At 43.1% G+C, this 26,512-nt stretch overlaps 1 protein-coding gene across 2 annotated transcripts in view; it reads left to right on the plus strand.

Annotated features, from left to right (window-relative positions):
• The window catches only part of slc37a1 (solute carrier family 37 member 1), a 35,665-nt gene extending 24,710 nt beyond the window's left edge, over nt 1-10,955 (plus strand). The window contains exons 18-21 of one of the 2 annotated variants that reach the window (XR_007039014.1): nt 4,309-4,406; nt 8,160-8,224; nt 9,639-9,730; nt 10,098-10,955. Coding sequence is in view for 1 of the 2 variants with exons in the window: in XM_047370695.1 (XP_047226651.1) it covers nt 4,309-4,406; nt 8,160-8,224; nt 9,639-9,654 (179 nt within the window). In the remaining variant the exon portion in view is untranslated. Of the gene's footprint in view, nt 1-4,308; nt 4,407-8,159; nt 8,225-9,638 lie in introns of both variants that reach the window. The other variant, XM_047370695.1, reaches the window with a different exon arrangement.
• Nucleotides 10,956-26,512: the final 15,557 nt, after the last annotated feature.

Below are 26,512 nucleotides of genomic sequence, written 5' to 3' on the forward strand. Positions count from 1 at the left end.
CCCTTGGCTGCGTCTAGAAATCCTGTCTATAAAAGTTATGAACAGGACCGGCGACAAAGGGCAGCCCTGCCGGAGTCCAACATGCACTGGGAACAGGTCCGACTTAGTGCCGGCAATGCGGACCAAACTCCTGCTCCGCTCGTACAGGGACCGGATGGCCCCTAATAAAGGGCCCCCGATTCCATACTCCTGGAGCACCCCCCACAGGGCATCACGAGGGACACAGTCGAATGCCTTCTCCAGGTCCACAAAACACATGTGAACCGGTTGGGCAAACTCCCATGAACCCTCGAGCACCCTGTAGAGGGTATTGAGCTGGTCCAGTGTTCCACGGCTGGGACGAAAACCACACTGTTCCTCCTGAAGCCGAGGTTCGACTATCGGTCGGACTCTCCTCTCCAATACCCTGGTGTAGGCCTTACCAGGGAGGCTGAGGAGTGTGATCCCCCTGTAGTTGGAACACACCCTCCGGTCCCCCTTCTTATAAAGGGGGACCACCACCCCAGTCTGCCAGTCCAGAGGCACTGTCCCCGACCGCCACGCAATGTTGAAGAGGCGTGTCAACCATGACAGCCCTACAACATCCAGACACTTGAGGTACTCAGGGCGGATCTCATCCACCCCCGAAGCCTTGCCACCGCGGAGCTTTTAACCACCTCGGTGACTTCAGCCTGGGTGATGAAAGAGTCCAACCCCGAGTCCCCAGCCTCTGTTTCCACCACGGAATGCGTGATGGCAGGATTGAGGAGATCCTCGAAGTACTCCTTCCACCGCCCGATAATGTCCTCAGTCGAGGTCAGCAGTCTCCCGCCCCCACTATAAACAGTGTTGGCAAAACACTGCTTCCCCCTCCTGAGGCGCCGGACGGTTTGCCAGAATCGCTTCGAGGCCAACCGGTAGTCCTTCTCCATGGCCTCACCGAACTCTTCCCAGGCCCGAGTTTTTGCCTCTGCCACAGCCCGGGCCGCAGCACGCTTGGCCTCACGGTACCCGTCAGCCACCTCAGGAGTCCCACAAGCCAACCACAGCCGATAGGACTCCTTCTTCAGCTTAACTGCATCCCTTACTGCCGGTGTTCACCACCGGGTTCTGGGATTGCCGCCACGACAGGCACCACAGACCTTACGGCCGCAGCTATGGGCAGCAGCATCGACAATAGATGCAGAGAACATGGTCCACTCGGACTCTATGTCTCCAACATCCCCCGGGATCTGGTCGAAGCTCTCCCGGAGGTGGGAGTTGAATACATCCCTGGCCGAGGGCTCCGCCAGGCGTTCCCAGCAGACCCTCACTATGCGCTTGGGCCTGCCGAGTCTGTCCGGCTTTCTCCTCCTCCAGCGGATCCAACTCACCACCAGGTGATGATCAGTGGACAGCTCAGCCCCTCTCTTCACCCGAGTATCCAAAACATGCGGCCGAAGGTCTGATGATACGACAACAAAGTCGATCATCGACCTCCTGCCTAGGGTGTCCTGGTGCCAAGTGCACTGATGGACACCCTTATGTTTGAACATGGTGTTCGTTATGGACAATCCGTGACTAGCACAGAAGTCCAATAACAAAACACCACTCGGATTCAGATCGGGGAGGCCATTCCTCCCGATCACGCCTCTCCAGGTGTCACTGTCGTTCCCCACGTGGGCGTTGAAGTCCCCCAGCAGAATAATGGAGTCCCCGGGAGGGGCACTATCCAGCACCCCCGACAGGGACGCCAAGAAGGCCGGGTACTCTGCACTACCACTCGGCCCGTAGGCTGAAATGATAGTCAGTGTTGATAGTTAGTTAAATGATAGTTAGTGTTGATGCCTGAAAATGGACCCTGAACAACTCTGAATAACCTGGAACAACACATCAAAGTTACAGAACTTTTTCTGCAGTAATCCTCCCTTCTGTATATTGTGGACATTTAGAGCTGGTCCATATTGCCTAAAATAATGTCACAACATATTTTGGATATATCACAATATATGACACATGTCACAGTATTTAAAATCAGTTTTTTCTTGTTTAACCATCTATTGCAGCAACAAAAACCCTCCTACCAACAACAGGGCAAATACAGCAAGCTTCCAGCTTCTCTACTATTTAATCCAACAATGGATCTGATTTCTATTCAGTTCTATAACAAGTCTAGTGGCTCAGTTTGAAATACGTTTGTTAGACTGGGGAACATATGTACAAAACAATACATCTACTAAATGATATAACGTGAGCACGTATGTATAGTAGGAGCCACACACCGACACATCAGTGCTGCCTTTTAAACCCATGTTAGAGGATTACTGTTCTACACTGTCAATAAAGATGGTACATTCTGAATGGGTTCTCAGTATTTAGAGCAGTAGAGAATTTTAGCAATGTTCCTAATAAACTCTGGTAGTGCAATTATAAGAATGCAAACAGCCTGAAAAAAGTAAATCACAACAGTTGACAGGTTTAACATAATATTAAACAATGGGACTGGAAACATACTTTAATAATCAGTATTTAAGGCAATTTAAGTTATTTAACAAGTGTTTCAAATAAACTGAAAGAGGCTAACAACAGCAGAGTAAAATAAGTCATGTTTTGTGGCTGAGCAAATTATTACCAGTACTTACAGTATTTATATTTCCTACGTTTTGATGCATAAATTACTGCTGTAAGAATGAACTTTGTAAGAACAAGAGCAACTTGTTCATGAAAAATCACACAAGTTACAAAAACAGTGAGGAGCTGTGATAGATGGAGAATTTGATAAAAGTTGCATACAATTTAAATCAGAATTTTAGAAAAACTAACGATAGCAAGAAGCTGAATCATATGACGATAACTTAATGTCTTGTGACCCGTTTAAATTTTGGATAGAGTTTTTAGCTTAATGTAGGTGGAAGTTGTTACCTTTCAAAGAGTGCAAACCTTTTGCAGAATTTGAGAGATTTTATTTTTTTTATGATTTTCCATTTATTCCAATGGGCCATAAAGCTAGATATAATAAAGTGTAAAAAATACCAAAACTCATAGACGTTATGTCCAAAATGAGCTAAATACTTGAATGGCTGAAATATCACAAAGTATGCAGAAGTAGTTTTGTGCTAAAAATTGTTGCATGTAATAATAAAGAGAAACAGGAACTCAGTAGTGCATTCACACAATAAATTAATCTCTTAATGATTTTTTCGGTTTAAAGCTTTGATCACGGTCGTTTTCAAATTGCAGAGGCCGCCATTTTAGAGGCCTCTTGGCCTTTGGCCTGAGCAGCTGGTTGGGCAACACTGGCAGCTTTTGCAGGGTCTGCCTACGATCTTCAAACAGTGGAACCTGCAACAGCCAGACCTGACATTTAGTAACCATAGTGGTGGACAGCAGACAGCCAAACTCTCTGGAAATGGGTTTGAAGCCCTAGAAAATTGTGTCATCCTTCTCCACCTGCTGCCTCTGAGACTGAGCAACGAAACCACACAGACAGAGTTACTAGTGTGAGCAATGTATATACAAGTAGCAAGATCTTAGGCTCTGCAAAGGAAACTGTCACTCGCCCACTACTAGGTGCTTAGACACCAACTCTTATTTTTCATCACGGATCAGTAGAGAGAACCACTGATGTGTGTTTCAGCTGGGCGATCAGAACCACAGCAACCTGCCCAGGTTTACTACCCTGTCTCCCAGTCTTCCAAGTAGATATGAAAAACAAAAGAAACCAGAGTCAGAGATTAGCCACCATTAAACAACAAAATGGTCATTGGTACAAAACTGAGAGAAAAATAAACAACTAAAAGCTAAACTAAACTAGCATGTTTATTTGCCACATGCATAGATAGTACAACACTCACTAGTACAGTACTCACCAGATGACACCAAAGACCAGTTGAGAGTAGAGAACCTAGTAGAACGAAAGGAGGAACAAACAACACCTTAGGCTGTACAAAATGAATGTGAGATGGGTGAGCAGCAAGCAGAATAACTAGACATTAGGGCTACCATTATTTTAGTAATTGATTAATTAAACAATAGAAAGTCAGTAAATTATCCTAATTCAATTAACAACCGTTTTGAACTTAAAAAAACAAACATTTTTAGCGCATTTTAAATGCATTGTAAATAGCATTTACAATGCATAAGCAAAATGGCATTTAATTATAAAGTCTTTAAATTAAAAAGCCACAGTACAGTTTGTTTGCATGTTGAAAGGTGCAATTGCACAAACTAATTGTAAGAACATGAACAATACTTAGGTGAAGCTAAAGCTATGCCACTGGAGTTATCTGGATAGAGCAGTTTTAATCTCTGCTAAACACAAATAAACAATCATTCTTGTGTTTATGATAGGTGCAGCTCTGGGCCCCCTGCTGGCTGGTTTGTTATCTGCAGGTGGCTGGGATCGGGTCTTCTACATGTTAATGACTGCTGACTTCCTTGCTTTGTTGGTAAGTGATTTCACACCACAGACTGTAAATGGGGACTCTGTTTGGTGATATGTAAACGGTATGAGAGCATATTTTACCAACAGGATATTGTTAATTTTTTTTATTTGAGTTATTATAAGCCTGTCAATAATGCTCTGTAATAAGTCAGAATTCTGAAGAGCTTAAATGTATGATGGAAATGTCTCTGTAGTGTGAAGCTTTTTGGAATTGATTTACTCACTTTTGTCATCCTCTAAACACCCTTTAAACATGTTGGATGCATGAACATAGAGCAGAAGCTGCCAGCCCAGAGTTTTTCTGTAATGTTTTAGTTGTGGGGTTGGAGGTAAGAAAACTGTGTTTGATCATGTCACCTAATAATAAGCTAACCTAATTAGTAACACTTTGCAGCTAAATGTTGGAGCTAATCAAGTGTGCAACAAGCCTGTTTTGACTGGTAACAACCTCTTAATGAACTCTTAAAAAAAACTTGTTGGCAGTTTGTTGCCATGTTTCAGTTGTTTCTCTTACACTACATACTATGACTTACAGAAAATAATCCTGCCTCTTTAACCTTTTCACATTTTAGCACATTAAATAAATCTGTTCAATTTTAATAGATTAAATTGAATGTAATTATGCATAATTGTGAAATGGTAGGAAATATTTACAAATACAATTTAGAAAACCCTTGTCATGCATATGTATTCAGGCCTCTAAATAAAAACCCGTGGAACCAATTTTCTTCAGCAGTTACCTAAATACAGGTCCTTCTCAAAATATTAGCATATTGTGATAAAGTTCATTATTTTCCATAATGTAATGATGAAAATTTAACATTCATATATTTTAGATTCATTGCACATTAACTGAAATATTTCAGGTCTTTTATTGTCTTAATACGGATGATTGTGGCATACAGCTCATGAAAACCCAAAATTCCTATCTCACAAAATTAGCATATTTCATCCGACCAATAAAAGAAAAGTGTTTTTAATACAAAAAACGTCAACCTTCAAATAATCATGTACAGTTATGCACTCAATACTTGGTCGGGAATCCTTTGGCAGAAATGACTGCTTCAATGCGGCGTGGCATGGAGGCAATCAGCCTGTGGCACTGCTGAGGTCTTATGGAGGCCCAGGATGCTTCGATAGCGGCCTTTAGCTCATCCAGAGTGTTGGGTCTTGAGTCTCTCAACGTTCTCTTCACAATATCCCACAGATTCTCTATGGGGTTCAGGTCAGGAGAGTTGGCAGGCCAATTGAGCACAGTGATACCATGGTCAGTAAACCATTTACCAGTGGTTTTGGCACTGTGAGCAGGTGCCAGGTTGTGCTGAAAAATGAAATCTTCATCTCCATAAAGCTTTTCAGCAGATGGAAGCATGAAGTGCTCCAAAATCTCCTGATAGCTAGCTGCATTGACCCTGCCCTTGATAAAACACAGTGGACCAACACCAGCAGCTGACACGGCACCCCAGACCATCACTGACTGTGGGTACTTGACACTGGACTTCTGGCATTTTGGCATTTCCTTCTCCCCAGTCTTCCTCCAGACTCTGGCACCTTGATTTCCGAATGACATGCAGAATTTGCTTTCATCCGAAAAAAGTACTTTGGACCACTGAGCAACAGTCCAGTGCTGCTTCTCTGTAGCCCAGGTCTGGGGAATGTGGCACCTGTAGCCCATTTCCTGCACACGCCTGTGCACGGTGGCTCTGGATGTTTCTACTCCAGACTCAGTCCACTGCTTCCGCAGGTCCCCCAAGGTCTGGAATCGGCCCTTCTCCACAATCTTCCTCAGGGTCCGGTCACCTCTTCTCGTTGTGCAGCGTTTTCTGCCACACTTTTTCCTTCCCACAGACTTCCCACTGAGGTGCCTTGATACAGCACTCTGGGAACAGCCTATTTGTTCAGAAATGTATTTCTGTGTCTTACCCTCTTGCTTGAGGGTGTCAATAGTGGCCTTCTGGACAGCAGTCAGGTCGGCAGTCTTACCCATGATGGGGTTTTGAGTGATGAACCAGGCTGGGAGTTTTAAAGGCCTCAGGAATCTTTTGCAGGTGTTTAGAGTTAACTCATTGATTCAGATGATTAGGTTCATAGCTCGTTTAGAGACCCTTTTAATGATATGCTAATTTTGGGAGATAGGAATTTTGGGTTTTCATGAGCTGTATGCCAAAATCATCCGTATTAAGACAATAAAAGACCTGAAATATTTCAGTTAGTGTGCAATGAATCTAAAATATATGAATGTTAAATTTTCATCATGGAAAATAATGAACTTTATCACAATATGCTAATATTTTGAGAAGGACCTGTAGGAAACAGTTCACCTGTATGTGATTTAATCTCTGTTTAAATCTTGCTGTTCTCCGAAGGGCTCTGAGGTTTGCTAAAGAACAATAGGGAACAAACAGAACCATGGAGACCGAAGAACACATCAGATGGGTCAGAGGGAAAGTCTAAAGCAGAGTTAGGTTAGAAAACTATTTCTCAGACTTTGAAATTCTCAAAGAGCTCTGTTCAGTCCTTTACCTGGAAATCCGAAAGAGTATAGATAAACTACAAATCTACCAGATAAGGCTTTTTACACTGACAGGCCGAACTGCTGAGATCCACAGCTATTCAAGGACAGCCTTTAGTTGGGCACTCCACAAACCTGGCCTCGATGAAAAACTAGCTAGAAGAATGCATTTTGTTGAAAGCAAGTCTAAGGAGATCCTGTTTGACCTTTGCCACAAGATATGTACGGGACATAGCAGACATGTAGTAGCAGGTGTCCTAGTTAGATGAGACCACAAATGAACTTTTTGTTGTTGATGCAAAACTTTGTGTGGTTGAAAATGAACACTAGACGTCACCCTGAAAACATCAGGGACAGGGAAGCTGCTCAGAGTTCATGGGAGGACAGATGGAGGTAACTACAGGACAATTCTGGAAGACCTGCAAGAGGATATAAAAAACTTGAGACTGGGGTGGTTCACCTTCTAACGAGACAAAAACCTTAAATATGCAGCCACAGCTACAATAGAATGGTTTGAATCAAATCGTTAGAACAGCCAAATCAAAGCACAGACATTGGGGGGGGGGCAGATTTAATTTTCTTTATACTTCACTGTTATGCACGGCTTTGTGCTGATCTTTCACACTGTAATAGAGCAGGTTCCTTCATTTTCCTTGGAGCCAGACTGGTTTCTTACAACCAGAACTTGTTATCCTGTCTACGTTCAGCTGCAGTTGTGCCTGGGCCTCTCTACTCAGGTCTTTCCTGGGATTTCAGCACAGTTTCAGTGATCTCTGCAGGAGTTATGATGTTCTGCCAAAAAGTGCCATTCTGCCAAGTTACAGTAGCTGAAATATATTTCTCATATTTCCACTGAGCCAAACAGCAAGCTGGCTGCATGTGTTCCATTTTATTAATGAAATATTGTCTTCTGCAGTTTCGTGTTTTTAATCTTTATACTAAAATGTAGAAAAGTACAATTATACCACTCAATCACAGTAGCAAGGGAAATGTAAACTGTGACTCTTCATCTGTAATAGCCATCATAACAACCCAGAGTAAACATGGCTAGAAATGAGAAAAACTATATTTTAACCATTTTTACCAAAAGACAAGCTAAAGGGGAAATTAACGTTTTTCATGTTGGTTTTGAGATATTCTTTTTCTTTTAAATGTTTTTGCTGCTAACAAGTAAACTGTAAATATAGGCTTTCATTTATAGGAGATTTTTATGTGTAAAATATTTTCATTTCTTCTGTGTTGAAGCTTTTGTTGCGGCTGGTGACAAAGGAGCTGTCCTCATCTAAATCCCACCGTGTCTCTGCTATTGAGTAAGTCTGCCTTCTGTCTTCACCATGGCTCTGCCCAGGGTCCTCATGTTATCAGCTGTTTTTCTTCATAAAGTACTTCTATTACACATTGTGACTCAGTTTGATTTGATATAAGTTAAATTTATGGAAATAAATATACCTTTTTAGAAAAGGCAGTATCGATACACTATATTTCCAAAGTATTGGGTCATCTTTCCAATCCATTCATCATTCATCTCTTCAGCCATAGGTGTAGAACATCCATGCAAACTGCCAGATAAATAAAAGCAGTTGGGACTAACAGCAGCTCGGCCCCGAAGTGTTTAGGGCATGGAAAATCCCAGAGTTGGGGTCAGCTGATGATGAGGCACATAGTGCATGGAGGTCACCAACTTGCTTTAATCAACAGCTGCATAACTCCAAACTTCACATGGCCCTTATCTGAAGAACCGTGTGTAAAGACCTTCATGGAATGTGTTTCAGTGGCCTAGTAGCTGCATCCAAGCCTTTCATCAACAAGTGCAATGTGTTGAATGTTGTGTAAAGCTAGCTGCTCTGAACTCTAGAGCAGTGGAGACGTGTTCTCTAGAGTGACAAATAATGCCTCTAATGGACTAGTTTGGCTCTGGCAGTTGCCAGGACAACAACACTTACCTGACTGGATTGTGCCAGATGTAAAGTTTAGTGCAAAGAGGATTATGGTGTGGGGCTGTTTTTCACTCTAGTTCCAGTGAAAGGAACTCTGAATGCTTTAGCAAACCAAGATTTTTCATGTGATTTCATCCTTCAAACTTGTGGGACAAGTTTCGAGATGTTCCCTTCCTTTTCCAACATGTCTGTGCACCAGTGCACAAAGTAAGATCCATAAAGACATGAATCAGCAAGTTTGGTGGGAAAGAACTTCTCGGTCCTGACCTCAACCCAACAAAACACCTTTCTGGATTAATCAGAGCAGAGATTTATCATCCAACGAATGTGCTTCTGGAAAAATGGTCTAAATTCCCATAAACACACTCAAAACCTGGGGGAAAGCCTTGTTCAGAAGCTCCTATAGCTGTGTTGGTGGGCCAACATCATATGAAACCTTATGTGGCTAAGAATGGGATGACACTTGATATGTGAAGGCAGACAACCGATTCCTTTTGACAATATGGTGTATCCATTTAAGTACAAGTCATACTGTGATGATAAGATATATGAATGTGTATGTGGAAGGACAGGTTTCAGTACTGGAGTTAAGGGTCACACACTGTATGTTTGCACGGGAAGCAGGATGTAAACACAGCATGAAACCTTAACTCTGTTTATACCAATAGCAGATGGCCGTCTTCAGAATTCCTCTCAACTGTGGAGGTTCAGTGTTGAACGTAATGCTTGTGACTAAAACCTAATGACAACTGAGCTCTCCACATGTAAATATTTCTCATCTTCACAGGTTGAAGGAGCATTGAGCACTCTGACTGTACTGCTACCACACACATCTTTCTCTGATACTGGTCTAATTTGCAGGCAGCATATGAAATATAGGTGAGATATGAATTCTTATGATGCTTAGGCATCAAATCTGCAAGTCAGATAAGAGGGTTTTATCTTTGTTTTTTAAATCCTTGTTACTAAAACAGACAGTAGACCAGTTTAATCATAGTTTGTGTTTCTGTCAGCTTTGTGAGTAAGCTCTTCTAGCAATATCCTGCCAGCAGGACCAGATGCAGGTGGACCACTGAATGCTTTGTGGCTCTCACTGCCATTTTGGTTTTTTTTAATTCATTTGTTGGGTTTTATGTTTGTTGAAAATAGTCTTTTTAAATTGAAATTATGCATCTATTAAAGTTACAGATCAGATCAGAACAGCACAGACAATATCTCTGTATATGTGTGACTTGTTCTCGTTTAGATGAAGACACCCACATCCATCCGTCTACACTCATGGATAGATTGTGCAGTATGGCCCAAACTCTCTGTATGTGTTTGGAAATGGGTAAAGTGAGCTTGTAGCTCTAGCAGTTTGCTGTCTGCACACCTCAGAGAATCTCTTTGTTCATCATCTTGTTTTTACATGATGTGCAAGTCCCAAATGAAGCTGCTGACCACTGCAACAAAGCTGCTGTTGTAATGTCATCTTTGCCTTACTAAACCAAAGACATTACGGGATCACTGTATTCACTGATTTGAACTGTCCTTAATCTGTATGTTTCCTTCTGAATAATATTATTTGTATTATTATTCTTGTAACGAGGACACCAAAGCTCTATTTTTCTAAGCTGCTCAGAGGAACGGGGTAAGGGGGTCTAATATATTGTGAATGTACTTGTCAGATTAGAAGGTGGGCTTTACAGACTTCAAGGGTTTATTGTCTGGTGCAGTTTTAGGTTTTTATTTAATACATGCATGTTGTGTAAGTAATCTATTTTCTAATTAAATCAGTCTTGATCAGTCTTTTCATTACAATTGTGTATCTGGCAAGATATGTTGTTGTTTTTCTATTTCATTTGATAAATATTGTTCTGTTAATTTATTGAGCACTTTGAAAAAAATAAATATGTATATATGTATCTACCTTTTAAAAGAAGAATACATATGTATATTTATTATGTGATGGTGGTAGTTTTTGAGTACTCGAAATATTTTGTGCCTTGTTTGAAGTAACTGCACTTGATTCTTGTTTGGAAAGAAAACCACATATGTATGATTTCTGGAGTTGATCATTAATGGAGCATACTGGGAAAAATAAATAAACATTTGTTTTGCGGCACTTGTGTTTGGATGGTCCATTTTGCAGGTAGGGATGGGCTGCAGGGATCTTCACAGTCAGCCATGCTGGACCCTCAGCATGACCAGGGTGAGAATTCAGCACATCTGGACTTTGTGACAAAAAGCCAAGTCAGCTGTTGAATCAAAATGAAATGCATTCCTGCCGAAACACTCCAACAGGAGATGGAGTCAGAGAAAAGTTGAATAGGTCGGAGAATGTTTAAAAATTAAGTTCTATGATTACTACACAATAACTTCGAAAAATAATGCTCCTAGATGGGCTGCTCCCTTGGTATTCCAGTAAAATAAAACTAGTTAATCCACTCCTGTGAAATTGCACAGATACAACTGTCCTGTTCAATTTAAATTCATTTTGTTTCTTCAAATAGTCATATATGTTGGGCAGAATGGGATCTCCTGTATCAGTCTGTGTTGCAGCAGATCTGAGGAGGACACTGTTGTTGAGTTAGTGTGGCGTGAAGTGGATGCTCAGGGTGTCCATTATGTTCTTCATTCTATGATCAAGCATCCTTCTATGCACAATTAGCTCTAGCCTTCTTTATCGGTATGTTGAGTCTTTTAGTCACTGGCTCTGAACCTATAGAGCTGCCACATTTTGCTGCAAACATGTTTCCTCAAATATATTAGTTGGTTCTGTACATTCTTGGAGACAGCATCACTGCGGCATCTCCAGTATGTTGTCAAGGTGAACACAAAAATATTTATTTTAACTCCTACACTTCTTTTCCTACGATGGAAAAAGTGTTTGACATATTCCTGTTCCCCCTAAAATCTACAATACTCTTTTGTTTTGTTCCCTTTCAAGATAAGATGCTAGTTTTCACACCATGTCAAAAAAGTGGTCCGCCAGCTCTGATACACCCCACAACTGCAGAGGCATCCAAGGATTCCTTCAATTGACAGGACTCTATCTTGAACTGGAAGTCTGACATGTACAGAGTGAACAGGAATGATGCAAGTACAGTTCCCTGTGGTGCTCCAGACCACCTGCTAAGACACACAACCAATTAAAAAACAGTGGTCTTTTTTTTGTCAGGTTCCATGGTTGAGGCTTCCATTTGTGTTCTCTGTAGTTTCTGACAAGGTCAATCAGACCTGATTATGTTAAATGAACTTGAGAAATATTGAGCATGATGGTGAACATGATGATTGCTTTCTCCAGGTGACAATGGTTTTGTTGAAGCATCCAACTGGACCTGAAGCCTTGTTCCACTTTAGTCTCTTCATCTGCCTCTTTGCCTGAGTCTTAGAGACAGAAAGCTTAGAGGGAGAAGCAAAGATGTATATATAGTTGAAAAACTACATTCTGGAAACTTGAAAGAGAAAGGCTGAAACATCACAGAGTGAGGCAAAAGGTTAATCAAAGGTGCGGTAAACCTTGTCATGGTGTTGGCCACTGCAGAACAGACTATCCACACCACAAACCTGGCAGACGGTGGACTCTGGTTCTTCATCCTAAAAACAGCGTCATTTAAAAACCTAAAGACCATACCGAGTGTAACACTTTATTTTATTTTTACAAAACCAATAATTGTCTTCCTCATGTCCCAGTTTCTGAAATTGATGGTATTAAAACAATACTAATAGTAACAATTGTAAGGATTATGATTATTGATTAATTCATATTCATCAAGAATTATACTTTAAAATCATAATTTGAAAAATATTAATTTCTTAACCAAAAATCATTACTTACAAATAGAATTTAGTGATGTCCTCTGGTGTTGCAATTATGGGCTCAAAGCTCTTTAATAATTATTAATTATTAACCAAAACCACCAACTGTCACTGTTTATTCAACCACTTCACTGAAGGTGGGGGAACTTTGACCTTGTTTTGACAGATAAATCACTCTTGCACGAAATAAACACAAACGTTCTCTTAATTATATATATGAAGATTTACTGAAGCCAAATAATCCTGATATACCATTATTCTGGTCCAAAAACCTTCACCTAACTAACAAGCAACATTCTACACAAAGGGAATAAAAATGACTACCTAACAATAATAATAAAAGAAAAATATATATGTGCATTTAGTGTCTATGAAGATCAAACCAGTAGTTTTATGGACAAAATGTGTAATTTGGGTTAAATGGAAAGAAGTCCTCCTGTTGTGCTGATGTCTAGATTGCAGCGATCAGCTCATAAAACGGTGGGGCCACGGCCTTTAGCCACAACCAGCTGAACGCCCCAAATCTTGACAAAGGGTCATAAAACTCTGAGGCGGGAACTCATTGGAAAGTCTCCAGCAATAAAACTGGAACAAAGAGTGGTCGGGCGAGGCCCAGACCGCAGTTGCTTTGAATGAAAAACTTTTAAAAGTCCAACTTCTAACTCCTGGCTGATTTGAGATCAGCCGGACAAAACATTAACCACGCACAATTCAGCAGCGCTTGCGCACCAAATCAAAACACAGCTCAGCATAACATAATTCAATCAGTATTGCATGCAACAAGTTAATACCTGAGACTAACTCTACTGGTGATTCTAAATCACCTTCACTATGCCTCATCCTGCCCAGACCTCTAAATGCACCTATCTGGTTTAATATGAAAAGAACGAAATTACTTTGATGTTGATTTCTGCTCTCCACCGGTTGACGAGGGATCAGGTCTGAAGAAAAAGGAGGGGAGGGGGACCACGCGTCCGTGATCAAATTAAAGAAAAAAAAAAACGGTAATTTCTCATCCATCCAGGAGGGGAAAAGATTAACCGTTAGTCGACTGCATTACACAAGGAGGAAAACTCATCTCCTTGGACATAGAACCTCTGTGGGTTTCCACCTGCGCCGGGTGTCGGCGTGGTCTCCGATCGGCATATAAATCTCCTGATCTTCTCGTATCAGACAGATTTCCAGCTTTCAAGGTCTTCCGGGAATGGCCTTGTGGAGCAAAAGTTCACCTGCGAGCTTTTGTCTCTCCAGATATGCGCCTCCGTTGCGCTGTCCTGTGAGACAGGCGGAAATGGCAATGAAACTCTGCATCTCAGCCGGTTTATACTTCCAGTGACGTCAGAGCTGCGACGTCTGTTGAGCTGCGCATGTCAAAATGTGTGACCAAAATGGATGGCCCCAACACAATGATTTTCCTGTTTAACTATATTTTACATCAACATAACAGGGGGCTAGAAAATGATGCACTAGTTTGCTAAAAGAACTGTAGGAGTTGGAAAGAAAAAAAAGATAATTTCTACTACAGTCAGGTTCCATCTGTAGTAAATAGGACGTTAGATTTGTCCAATGTTTTCACAATGACTGGAGAACTTTCTAATTTATTTTTCAAAACCTCTCTCCTGTGAGTGGGACAGTATGATCAATTCTCTCATAGAGGAAAAATGCAGCACCAAACAGTGAATATGTTATGTTCTACTAGCAAGCATACAACAAATGGTATGAGTTTAACATCTAAAATAATGAAAGAAGAGAAGGATGGAACCATAAAGTACAGCAATAAGAAAGGAATAACCAGATAAAAGGTTTTAAACAGTTGCATTAAAGGTGATCTATTATACTTCCTTTTTAACATTTGGGATAGGTCTATGGGCTATACAAAACATGTTGATTACATTTTCCACACAAAATCATTCTCAGATAATGAGATTTCACCTCCTCAATTTCCCCTTTTTTGAGCTCCATTCAGAATGAGCTGTTTTAGGGCTCTGTCACCTTTATGCAAATTAGCTATGTCTGGCCACGACCCCAACCAGCACTTCGTACATGTGAAAACGATACCGAAACTTATAAGACACAACAATAAGTATTTACATTTTTGTCATTTGCAGATCTGCCACGAACAGTAGGGACTGAATTCTTCTGCAAATCCTGAAATTTACTGATGTGAGTTCTCAAAGCAGCCCATGGTGAAATGATTTGCGCAAACTAGTACTGTCTTCAGCATGTGACTGGAACATTGCCCTCAAAAATAAAATGAAGCCACAAATCTCTGTCATCCAGCACTGGGAGAATGTGCATGGACACGTGGGTCTTTGCAGCCAGCAACAGAACATCTGCCTGTGAGGTAGCCATTAATCGAAAATCAAGTGGGTGGATCTCTGCTTTAGTTGCTAGTTTTGGGTGGGACCCAGGTAGTGCTAGGTGCCAGTGCTTTTTTGCATTTGGACTGTCTGTAGAAGCATCAGAGACCCAAATGGAAGTATAAAAATGATCAAAAAGTGAATTTTGCACAATAGGTCCCCTTTAAGAGCAGTGGAAGCAACACAACGTTCTGACCTCTTGGACAAAACAACCTATTAAATACTTTGCATTCTCTGCTCTCCCTCCATCCCAGTGCTCATGGAGAATCATCTGTGTTTGAAGATTTGCATTATTTATTTCATTTTCCATGGCGATTAATTGGTATTTTTAAATTAAACTGCATTTCCTGACAATTAACTATCAGCACTTTTTTTCACAGCCACCACATTTCACATCACTTAATTGGATTACACAAATTTCTGTTCCAAGATTTGAGTATACAGCCAGTGTATCAACTTGGCCTCTTTGTCTCAGTGGCCTTCAGCTTGTCCTGTCTTCCATACTGTTTGTGAAAACCCATGGGCCACCATGCAGAGTTCACTATATACTCTAATTCTTACTGAACCCACTGTGATACAAACCTCCTGAGATATGCAGCTCATTGAAATAGAAGATTTATTGCTCTATTTTTACAGTATCAACAGATGCTGAACACTACAATATTCAGCTAATTTAAGATGCCTGTCCTTAGTTGGGCTAATGCTGACAGAAAAAACAAAGCAATATAACATACTGCAAACCTGGTCCTCCTTTACAAACTGCTTCAGTTGTGATATAAAATCGAAGATACTAGATTAGAATAGGCAGAGATAACCCATCACTGTTACTATGAAGGCTGTGTTTGGCCCTTAGAAATATGTGCATTTAGCCAATAAAAAGGTCTATCACAAGGGGTAAAGGACCAGATATCTTATCTATTCCTTAATATATAATTCCCTGGAATACTTGTACTCGTACTCGTCGTCTTCCGCCCAGACGTCCCTCTCCCCAGACACCTCCTCCAGCTCCTCTGGGGGGAGCCCAAGGCGTTCCCAGGCCAGCCGAGAGACATAGTCCCTCCAGCGTGTCCTGGGCCGTCCCCTGGGCCTCCTCCTGGTGGGACGTGCCTGGAACACCTCCCGAGGAAGGCGTCCAGGAGGCATCTGGTATAGATGCCCGAGCCACCTCAACTGGCTCCTCTCGATGTGGAGGAGCAGCGGCTCTACTCTGAGCCCCTCCCGGATGGCCGAGCTCCTCACCCTATCTCTAAGGGAGTGCACGGCCAATTACGGAGGAAGCTCATTTCAGCCACTTGTATCCGGGTCATGACCCAAAGTTCATGGCCATAGGTGAGGGTAGGAACGTAGACCGACCGGTAAATCGAGAGCTTCACTTTTTGGCTCAGCTCTCTCTTCATCACAACGGACCGGCACAGCACCCCCATTACTGTGGCAGCCGCACCGATCCGTCTGTCGATCTCCCGCTCCTTTATTCCTTCACTCGTGAACAAGACTCCGAGATACTTAAACTCCTCCACTTGAGGCAGGAACTCCCCTCCAACCTGAAGAGGACAAGCCACCCTTTTCCGGTCGAGAACCATGGCCTCGGACTTGGAGGAGCTGATTTTCATCCCTGCCGCTTCACACTCGGCTGCGAACTGCCCCAGTGCGTGCTGTAGGTCTTGGCTAGAGGGGGCCAGCAGGACCACGTCATCTGCAAAAAGAAGAGACAAAATCCTCTGGTCCCCAAACCAGACCCCCTCCGGCCCTTGGCTGCGCCTAGAAATCCTGTCCATAAAAGTTATGAACAGGACCGGTGACAAAGGGCAGCCCTGCCGGAGTCCAACATGCACCGGGAACAGGTCTGACTTAGTGACGGCAAAGCGAACCAAACTCCTGCTCCTCTTGTACAGAGACCGGATGGCCCCTAAAAAAGTGCCCCCGATTCCATACTCCTGGAGCAACCCACATCGTGCATCACGAGGGACACAGCCGATTGCTTTCTCCAGGTTCACAAAACACATGTGGACCGGTTGGGCAAACTCCCATGAACCCTCGAGTACCCTGTAGAGGGTATAGAGCTGGTCCAGTGTTCCATGGTCGGGACGAAAACCACACTGCTCCTCCTGAAGCCGGGGTTCGACTATCGCCCGGACTCTCCTCTCCAATACCCTGGCGTAGGCCTTACCAGGGAGGCAGAGGAGTGTGATCTCCCTGTAGTTGGAACACACCCTCCGGTCACCCTTCTTATGTAGGGGGACCACCACCCCGGTCTGCCAATCCAGAGGCACTGTCCCTATCCGTCACGCAATGTTGAAGAGGCGTGTCAACCATGACAGCCCCACAACATCCAAAGACTTGAGGTACTCAGGGCGGATCTCATCCAACCCTGAAACCCTGCCACTGCGGAGCTTTTTAACCACCTCGGTGACTTCAGCCTGGGTGATGAAAGAGTCCAACCCCGAGTCCCCAGCCTCTGTTTGCACCAGGGAATGCGTGATGGCAGGATTGAGGAGATCCTCGAAGTACTCCTTCCACCGCCCGATAATGTCCTCAGTTGAGGTCAGCATCCTCCCACCCCCACTGTAAACAGTGTTGGCGAAGCACTGCTTCCTCCTCCTGAGGCGCCGGACGGTTTGCCAGAATCGCTTCGGGGCCAACCGGCAGTCCTTCTTCATGGCCTCACCGAACTCCTCCCAGGTCCGAGTTTTTGCCACTGCCCGGGCCGCGGCACGCTTGGCCCCACGGTACCCGTCAGCCGCCTCAGGAGTCCCACAAGCCAACCACAGCCGATAGGACTCCTTAAGCTTGGCAGCGTACCTTACTGCCGGTGTCCACCACCGGGTTCAGGGTTCCCTGGAATAACAAAGTTATAATAGAGTCATATGAAGACATAAAGACAATGATTTTTAGAACATTAAAAACAGCATTTTTAGATATTTTAAGGTGTACCACATTTTTCAAAGTACCTTGTGTTCAGTAAAGACGTTTTTCTGTTATTTTTGTTTAATATAATCTATAGGACTAAAACAAAAGTCATTTTAGGGTAAAAATACAAAAATATTCTTAAATGGAATTTCAAATCGGCTTTTGGTCAGTGGAAAACTAATTTGTCCGTGTTTAGCTGCCACAATCTCTTCGTGGGCAGCTAAAAAAAAACTGTACTTTTTGGCTATTGCAAATGTGCCACAGGCTCTGAAGAACCTAACGTCTTCAGTTCATAAACATATAATTTAGTGGGATAAAATAAAGTATTTTCAAATTTTCGTTATCCGACGAGCTAACCCCTCCCTCCTACTTCCCTATGTCTAAAGGGATTGCTCAATCCAGCTCTCCATCCAATGGGTCCAGACTTCCCTAAACTTGAAAGGTCTTGCTAAGCAGGTTTACTGAAAGTTCTGTTTAAGCTGGTGTCAGGAAATGACTCGCCTAGCCTCTGACAGCCTTCATATAAAAGTCTCGCCCTTCTTCAACTGTAGGTCTGGACGACTGAGTAGCCTATCACAGTCATCCACACCTTCGACAGTCACTTTTGTTCACGGCTGCTCATTCCCTAATTTTACAACTGGCTCTTGGTATATGGGCTAGGTTAATTTTAGTGGCTCAGCATGAGCCCCAAGGGCGCTGTTTTAACAAACTTGGCTAAGGCAACCTATAAAAACCTCCTAAAATATCTCAGAACCAGGCAACAAGACTTTTTACCACCAATGAAAAACCAAAAATAAGGTGACTCAATTAACTGAATGTCCACGATTTAACTAGAATTTTATATGCTTTCTTTAATTAGTAACGCTTATGCAGGGGTCAGTAACAGCTTCAATTCAGCAACACGTAATAATTTCAATAATAGAAATAAATCAATCAACTCAACCTGTCTTACCCTGATGCCGAAATTAATGAGTTTGGAGAGGCTTTGAATACGGAGGCTCATCCATGCACCTGATGGAGACGGTTCTTCTGGTAAGAATGAGTGATTTCTTGAAGGGAATATGACTTAATCTTCAGTTTTCTTCCTTTAAGTGGCAGGTACTGATGCTCCAGGCTTCAATGGTTAAACAGGATCTTTGTTGTCATATGTCTCCGAAGACAGTAGTTTCCAGAGCCTGAAGAGTTGAAGGAAACCTGGAGACATAAATGAGGTTGATTCAGGACTTCCAGAAGCCTGAAACTTAGAGCAATCAGCTGTTCACCTATCAAGTTCACTTCTGTTGTCTGGATAAAAAGGCTTTAGATGAAATCAGATTCTTAATCTTGAGGCACAGTCCTTCTAAGGCAAACGGGTTGATCCTCTTTTCAATGCAGTCGATCAGCTGGGCTGTGTTTCTGGTCCTCTGATTCATCTGTAGCGTCTCTCCGATCTTGTTCGCTGGTCTTCTGCGAGGAAACAACCAACTAGTTCCTCTATTCTTGCCCATTTTATAGAGCATTTCCACCAAACCCTTTGTGCTCATTGGCCAGTGGTTGTTGCCACGGCTGTCCCATTGGTCACCCATGACATAAGGTGATTTTCTGGAATTTCCCGAGTCGTGTCCATATCAGACATGGCCATCATCCCCTCAGTCCTGAGCTGTCTGCTGGCCTCTTCTTTGCCCTGCGTCCCCGCCTCAGTCATCAGTCTTGTGCTGTAAAATGCAGCTCTCACTTCCCCAATTCCCGAACATCTGCTCTATTCCTGTCTCACTCAACGTTACACTTCCTCTTAAACAGAGGCTTTAATTCTTACATTGGTGCTGCTCAAACTTTTAGTTACAGCGTTTACTTCATTTACAGTTTAAAACCATTACTTAAACTTCATCCTTTTTATTCATACACCACACAACATTATCTCTTTCATATATAGCTGATTGAGAATGTCAAACCTTAATGTTTTTTTACTCTAATTCTCAGTTCTTAACCACGTTTCAATCATACATCTTTTAACTTGTTAATCAAAGATGACTAATTTTATTCAATACATATGAAAGAATATAAAATCATCATACATCATTTCTTTGGATATACTTGTTTATATTTTTGCAAAAGATAACACAGATAACATGTGGCAGATAATATGTGGCTCCACACAGGCCTCTCCAGTCTCTCAGCTCCAGAATATGAGAACATGCTTGTTTCACTCCCCACTGCTTCAACTGTGTGTTTTAATAATTATTGCATGGAAAACTCATAAGGATATAAGGATATTTATTGTAACTTTTATGGAGTTAACTGTGAGCAGTTAGTAAATGTTGCATGGATTACATGGAAAGATCTCATCTTTTTTTGACAAAATCCTAAATTACATTTCAGGTCTTAAATGGCAACTAAAATCACTTTGTGGAAACTATTTTGGGGCGTTTGGGGGTATTCCAAAGGGGCTGCAAAGGAGCAGCTTTTTTCTAATTATCAAACAATAAAGTTGAAAATTAAATCAATTTAAGGGAGAAATACCTTTTCATTGTTGCACTGGATGTAATGTTCACTTTGTGGCAAGTGGAACACTGTCTCAACAAGTATTATTTTTGCAATTTATAGCAAAAATATTTTTTGTCCAAATATTATTGAATAAGTTGAAATGAATGTGTAGAAATACTTGTGCGAGTTTGTTACGTGGAAGTGCACATTTGTAAGTGTGGCGAGAACAGTAGACGCCTGCAATTCACAGCACCTAACAGCAGCAAAGGGAAGGTCGACCCGGCTCCTGAAGACCACAGCAGTCCCAGGCGGTCTGGCATAAACTATCTCCCAAGGTCAGAAAGTCAAGTCAGAAAGGGACAGGAGTAGCAACCCCCTGGCCAAAGAGGCACAGAGGCATTGAGCCCCCAGACCAAGGTAGGATGGGGACCCTGGGGAGCTCATCCTACCCCGAGAGGTCTAGAGTGAAAGGGATACCAACCACAGCCCTGCCCAGCCCCACAGGCCCTTAACCAGCCCAACACATCTCTGGGAACCTAAGTCCGCCAGTAGGGGGCCCAACAGCAGGGGCCCCCTCCTCCAGGATGTGGCCAGAGCACCCACACAATCAGAACCCGACAACAATGGGGAGACCCTTGTTGGGCCCCCCATGGTGCTGTCAGAGACCCAAAGGTCATCCCCCCAGTCTCCACCTAACCGGCACAGGCACTGTGGCGAGAACCAGGGGACCATGGTGTGCCCCCAAAGCACAGCCTCCCCCTCTGTGGTGTTTCTATGTGCATCTGTGATAATGTAAAGTGATGTGATGAATGCAGATGTGTATGTCTAATGTGCATTAAAATAGGAGTTGTTGCTGGGTTGTACGAGAACCTACTGCCATGTCCAGCTGCCTCGATATCTTCCAGTCAGGCTTCCATGTTCACCACCCTACAGAGACGGCTCTTGTCAAGGTGTTCAATGACATCCATATAAATGCAGAGTGTGGAAGAACCACAGTGCTGGTATTATTGGACCTTAGTGCAGCATTCGACACCATTCACTCCATTTTATTAGAGCACCTGGAAAACTGGGTCGGCCTTTCTGGAACAGTACTAGATTGGTTTAAATCCTACTTGAAGGACAGGGACTTTTTTGTGTCAGTGGGTAACTTTACATCAGAGACCACAAAAATCACATGTGGCGTTCCCTAAGGGTCCATCTTAGGGCCCCTCCTATTCAATATCTACATGCTCCCCCTAAGTCAGATTTCAATAAACAACAACATATGTTATCATATCTATGCAGACGACACACAGCTATACATTACGATGCCACCAGGTGACTGAACCTATTCAAGAGCTTGGTTAATGCTCAGAAGAAATCAATGCATGGATGTGTCAAAATCTTTTTCAACTGAATTAAAACAAAACTGAAGTAATAATTATTTTTTGTCCAAAGGAAAAGTGTTTAGAAGTTAGCACACACCTTCAGTTAATACAGCTAGAAACCACCAGTCAGTCTAGAAACCTGGGTATAGTGATGGACTCAGACCTGAACCTTCAGAGACACATAAAGACAGTAACAAAGTCGGCCTTCTATCACCTAAAGAACATCTCCAGGATTAAAGGACTAATATCTCAGCCGGACCTAGAAAATCTAATTCATGCATTCATCTTTAGTAGAATTGATTACTGCGACGGTGTCTTCACAGGTCTGCCTAGAAAGTCGATCACACAGCTGCAGTTGATCCAGAACGCTGCTGCCCGCATCCTCACTAGAACTAAGAAAGTGAAGCACATTGGCCCGGTTCTAAAGTCCCTACACTGGCTCCCTGTAGCTCAGAGAATAGACTTTAAAATACTTCTGTTAGTCTATAAATCACTGAATGACTTAGCACCAAAATACATTACAGACTTGTTGTCAGTGTATCAACCACCCAGACCTCTCAGGTCTTCTGGCTCAAATCTACTCTGCATACCCAGAACCAGAACCAAACATTTTTGGGTTTTTTGATTTACTTTTTCTCTGTCAGGTGTTTTTCTGTTTCTTCTAGATTAGTTGTTACTTTCCAGATTCCTATACTTCATGTGCGTTAATAGTTTCCTTAGATTGGTTCCTTGAGTTTTGTTATCTAGTTTTGGTTTCCCTGTTAATTAGTTTTCTTCAGATACATTCTCCCCTCAGTTCCCTGCAGCTTGCACCTCACACCTGTTCAGTATTCATCTGAGAACTTGCCTCCATTTCTCATTGGTTCCACCTTGCACTTCCCTCTGTTTAAAAACTCACTGATTCTCATTGTCACTTGATTGTCCTCCTGTTAACTACCTTGCTGTTCTCTGGAATTTTTGGACATTCTGGTCAAAGGTGTGCTCACCTTTGCTCACGCGGTGAAACGCCGGAAGAGAGGGAAACGGGCTGGGGTGCTGGTACGTCTTCGCCAGCGTGGACTACGAACACCGTTACCTGGAATATTTCTCTCTAACGTGCGCTCACTTCCCAACAAAATGGAGGAACTACAACAGCTGTTGGGTAAAAACAGGGACTTTTATTCATCGGCAGTTTTGTGCTTCACGGAGACGTGGCTGTGTGGATTAATACCGGACTCTGCGCTGCAGCTGGCAGGATTCCAGCTCTACAGAGCGGACAGAGACACGGAACTCTCCGGCAAGGCGAAAGGTGGAGGAATCTGTTTTTACCTCATCAGTGGTTGGTGCAACGACGTGACAGTGATTCAGCAGCACTGTTCTCCAGACCTGGAATCCTCTGCGTCTGTCTGGAAAGGGCTCAAGCAAATCACCAACTACAAGCCGAAAGCCCCCCACTCCATCAACGACCGACGCCTCGCCAACGACCTGAACGAGTTCTACTGCCGCTTTGAAAGACAAAGGGACAGTCCTGCAACCATCTCCCACGACGCCCCCCAACAGCTGCAGCCACAATCCACCACCCCCATCTCTCCAACCTCAAGAGGGGCCTTGGCACCTCCAACCCCCACCCTGAAGTTCCCCCCCACCAGCCCCCTACCCACGCCGAGGACGGCTCTTTCCATCCAGGAGAGGGACGTCAACAAACTCTTCAGGAGACAGAACCCCCGGAAAGCTGCTGGTCCGGATTCTGTCTCACCAGCCAGCCTGAAGCACTGCGCTGATCAGCTGTCTCCAGTCTTCACAGACATTTTTAACACCTCACTGGAGACATGTCATGTGCCAGCCTGCCTCAAGTCCTCCACCATCGTCCCTGTTCCCAAGAAGCCAAGGACCACAGGGCTTAATGACTTCAGACCCGTCGCCCTGACCTCTGTGGTGATGAAGTCCTTTGAGCGCCTTGTGCTCTCACACCTAAAAGACATCACCGACCCCCTCCTGGACCCCCTGCAGTTTGCCTACAGAGCCAACAGGTCTGTAGATGATGCAGTCAACCTAGCCCTTCACTTCATCCTCTGGCACCTGGACTCCACAGGAACCTACGCCAGGATCCTGTTTGTGGATTTCAGCTCTGCCTTCAACACCATCGTCCCAGTTCTGCTACAGGAGAAGCTCTCCCAGCTGAGTGTGCCCGACTCCACCTGCAGGTGGATCACTGACTTCCTGTCTGACAGGAAGCAGCGCGTGAGGCTGGGGAAGCACGTCTCTGACTCCCTGACCATCAGCACCGGTTCCCCCCAAGGCTGTGTTCTCTCTCCTCTGCTCTTCTCCCTGTACACCAACAGCTGCACCTCCAGTCACCAGTCTGTCAAGCTTCTGAAGTTTGCGGACGACACCACCCTGATCGGACTCATCTCTGATGGTGATGAGTCTGCGTACAGATGGGAGGTGGACCATCTGTTGGACTGGTGTAGCCAGAACAACCTTGAGCTCAACGCTCTAAAGACAGTGGAGATGGTTGTGGACTTCAGACAGAACCCAGCCCCACCTGCCCCCATCACCCTCTGTGACTCCACAATTGACACTGTGGAATCTTTCCGCTTCCTGGGAACCATCATCTCCCAGGATCTCAAGTGGGAGCCAAACATCAGCTCCCTCATCAAGAAAGCCCAGCAGAGGATGTTCTTCCTGCGGCAGCTGAAGAAATTCAACCTGCCAAAGACTATGATGGTGCACTTCTACACAGCCATCATTGAGTCCATCCTCACCTCCTCCATCACCATCTGGTACGCCGCTGCTACAGCCAAGGATAAGGGCAGGCTGCAGCATGTCATTCGGTCTGCTGAGAAGGTGATTGGCTGCAGTCTACTGTCGCTCCAGGAACTGTACACCTCCAGGACCCTGAAGCGGGCAGGGAAGATTCTGGCTGATCCCTCCCACCCCGGTCACAGACTCTTTGAGACTCTCCCCTCTGGCAGGAGGCTGCGGTCCATCCGGACCAAAACCTCACGCCACAAGAACAGTTTTTTCCCATCTGCCACCAGCCTGGTTAACAAAGCCCGGAAACCACCCTGACACTGTCCCTTTCCCCCACACCCCCCCTTTTTTTGCTGACAGGACACTTGTAACTTGTAACTCTATGTGTTACATTAACGCTCAGCTTGGACTCCTGCTTTACTTGCACTGCTTTACTTGCACAATGATCACCTGCACTGTTGTATTGCTCTTGCATCTTATAGTGCTCTATATTTACTCTCACTCACTTAAAACTGTGCACATATATTTATATTATATTGTAGATATGTTTATACTGTTTAATTTGTACTGTATTGCACCGACTACGCCAAAACAAATTCCTTGTATGTCCAAAAACGTACTTGGCAATAAAGCTTTTCTGATTCTGATTCTGATTCTGATTCTGCTGATGATCAATTTCTTTTTGTTGTCAACCCATGTAAGGTTTTGGAAACCTTTTCATTAAAAGAAGAACCTTTACTTCATCATGCTCCTGCCCAGTGTTTGCCTGCGTTCTGGTCCCACATAACCTCAAACCTTGACACCCAAGGAATAAGTTTGGAACCGATGGAGGAGGAAACATCGGTATGACTGGTCGGATCTGTGCCAGGATCAGGTTCAGAAAATTGGACTTGCTAGATTGTCATGTACTGACATCCATCCTGTTGCGACTTTGATCCACAAATTATGCTGCTGCTGGCTGAGTTTGTTTTGTTCTGTGATGCGTCTCCAATGTTCCATGCTGAGTCAAACTTGCCTTCTACATATTTATTTAAAACTAAAACGATGAACTACATACTTTGTAATTAAGGCTGAACAATTGACTTTCAAATATGACAGAAAGATTTACAAAAACAATTTACCCTGCCCTTGTTGGGCGTGCCCGGATCAGGTAAGTAACGTGCAACCACACATTCCCGTGCAATTACCTGAGGTGTAGGACCCCTCTGGACACCTGTGCCACCATACAAAGTAAACAACACAAAAACACGTTGGCTCTTACACACCCTGTCTATTAGCAGGAATGACAAAAAAGGTCTGAAATTCTTCATAGGGAGAAAGAACACATAAAAGACTGTTCAGTATTAATACAAATCTTTCTTATTCTCTTTTAACTTCAAGTACATATGCAGTATATACAGCATAAAGTAAGAAACAGCTGTGTCTTTGTTCCATGCTATGGTCTCTGAATTCAGTTCAGTTATTTATATACCTGATCCTTTTTATGTCGGTGTCTTTTCTGAATTGTGGGGGTCCATGAACAATAGAAGAATAAATTAGACTTTACATTTAATGTGATCTGCTGAAAAAAATTTAAGAAATTAAATCCAATTAATTTCTTTGTAAAAGTGTTTTACAATTTCTTGAAATGATGACAAAATGTTGTGAAGTGTTCCTACTGCTCATAGTGAACATTGACTGCCTTCTAATCTAATTTGAACCTGGCTGCTTTATTCATTCACTTTGTTATATAATTATATAATATAATTATATAAATTAAATATATTATTGAAATATGCTGCAGTAAAAACAATCTCAGAAATAAACCATATGTGCTTTATTAGCTTTTTATAAAGGTTGTATTGGTCGGAGTATTTAAAAACAGTTTAGAAGTGTCTGACGTTTTATATTTCATCATAAAAACAATTCAAGACAGTAAAACCCCTCGAAAATGTAAGAAGGGTATAATTTGACCTTGGTGACGTTAAATGGTAATAACATTTTACTAAATCATTTTAGTTAACTTATTATATAATGTATGAGGCACACTT

The sequence above is a fragment of the Girardinichthys multiradiatus genome, chromosome 7, assembly GCF_021462225.1.
Source record: "Girardinichthys multiradiatus isolate DD_20200921_A chromosome 7, DD_fGirMul_XY1, whole genome shotgun sequence".
Lineage (NCBI taxonomy): Eukaryota > Metazoa > Chordata > Actinopteri > Cyprinodontiformes > Goodeidae > Girardinichthys > Girardinichthys multiradiatus.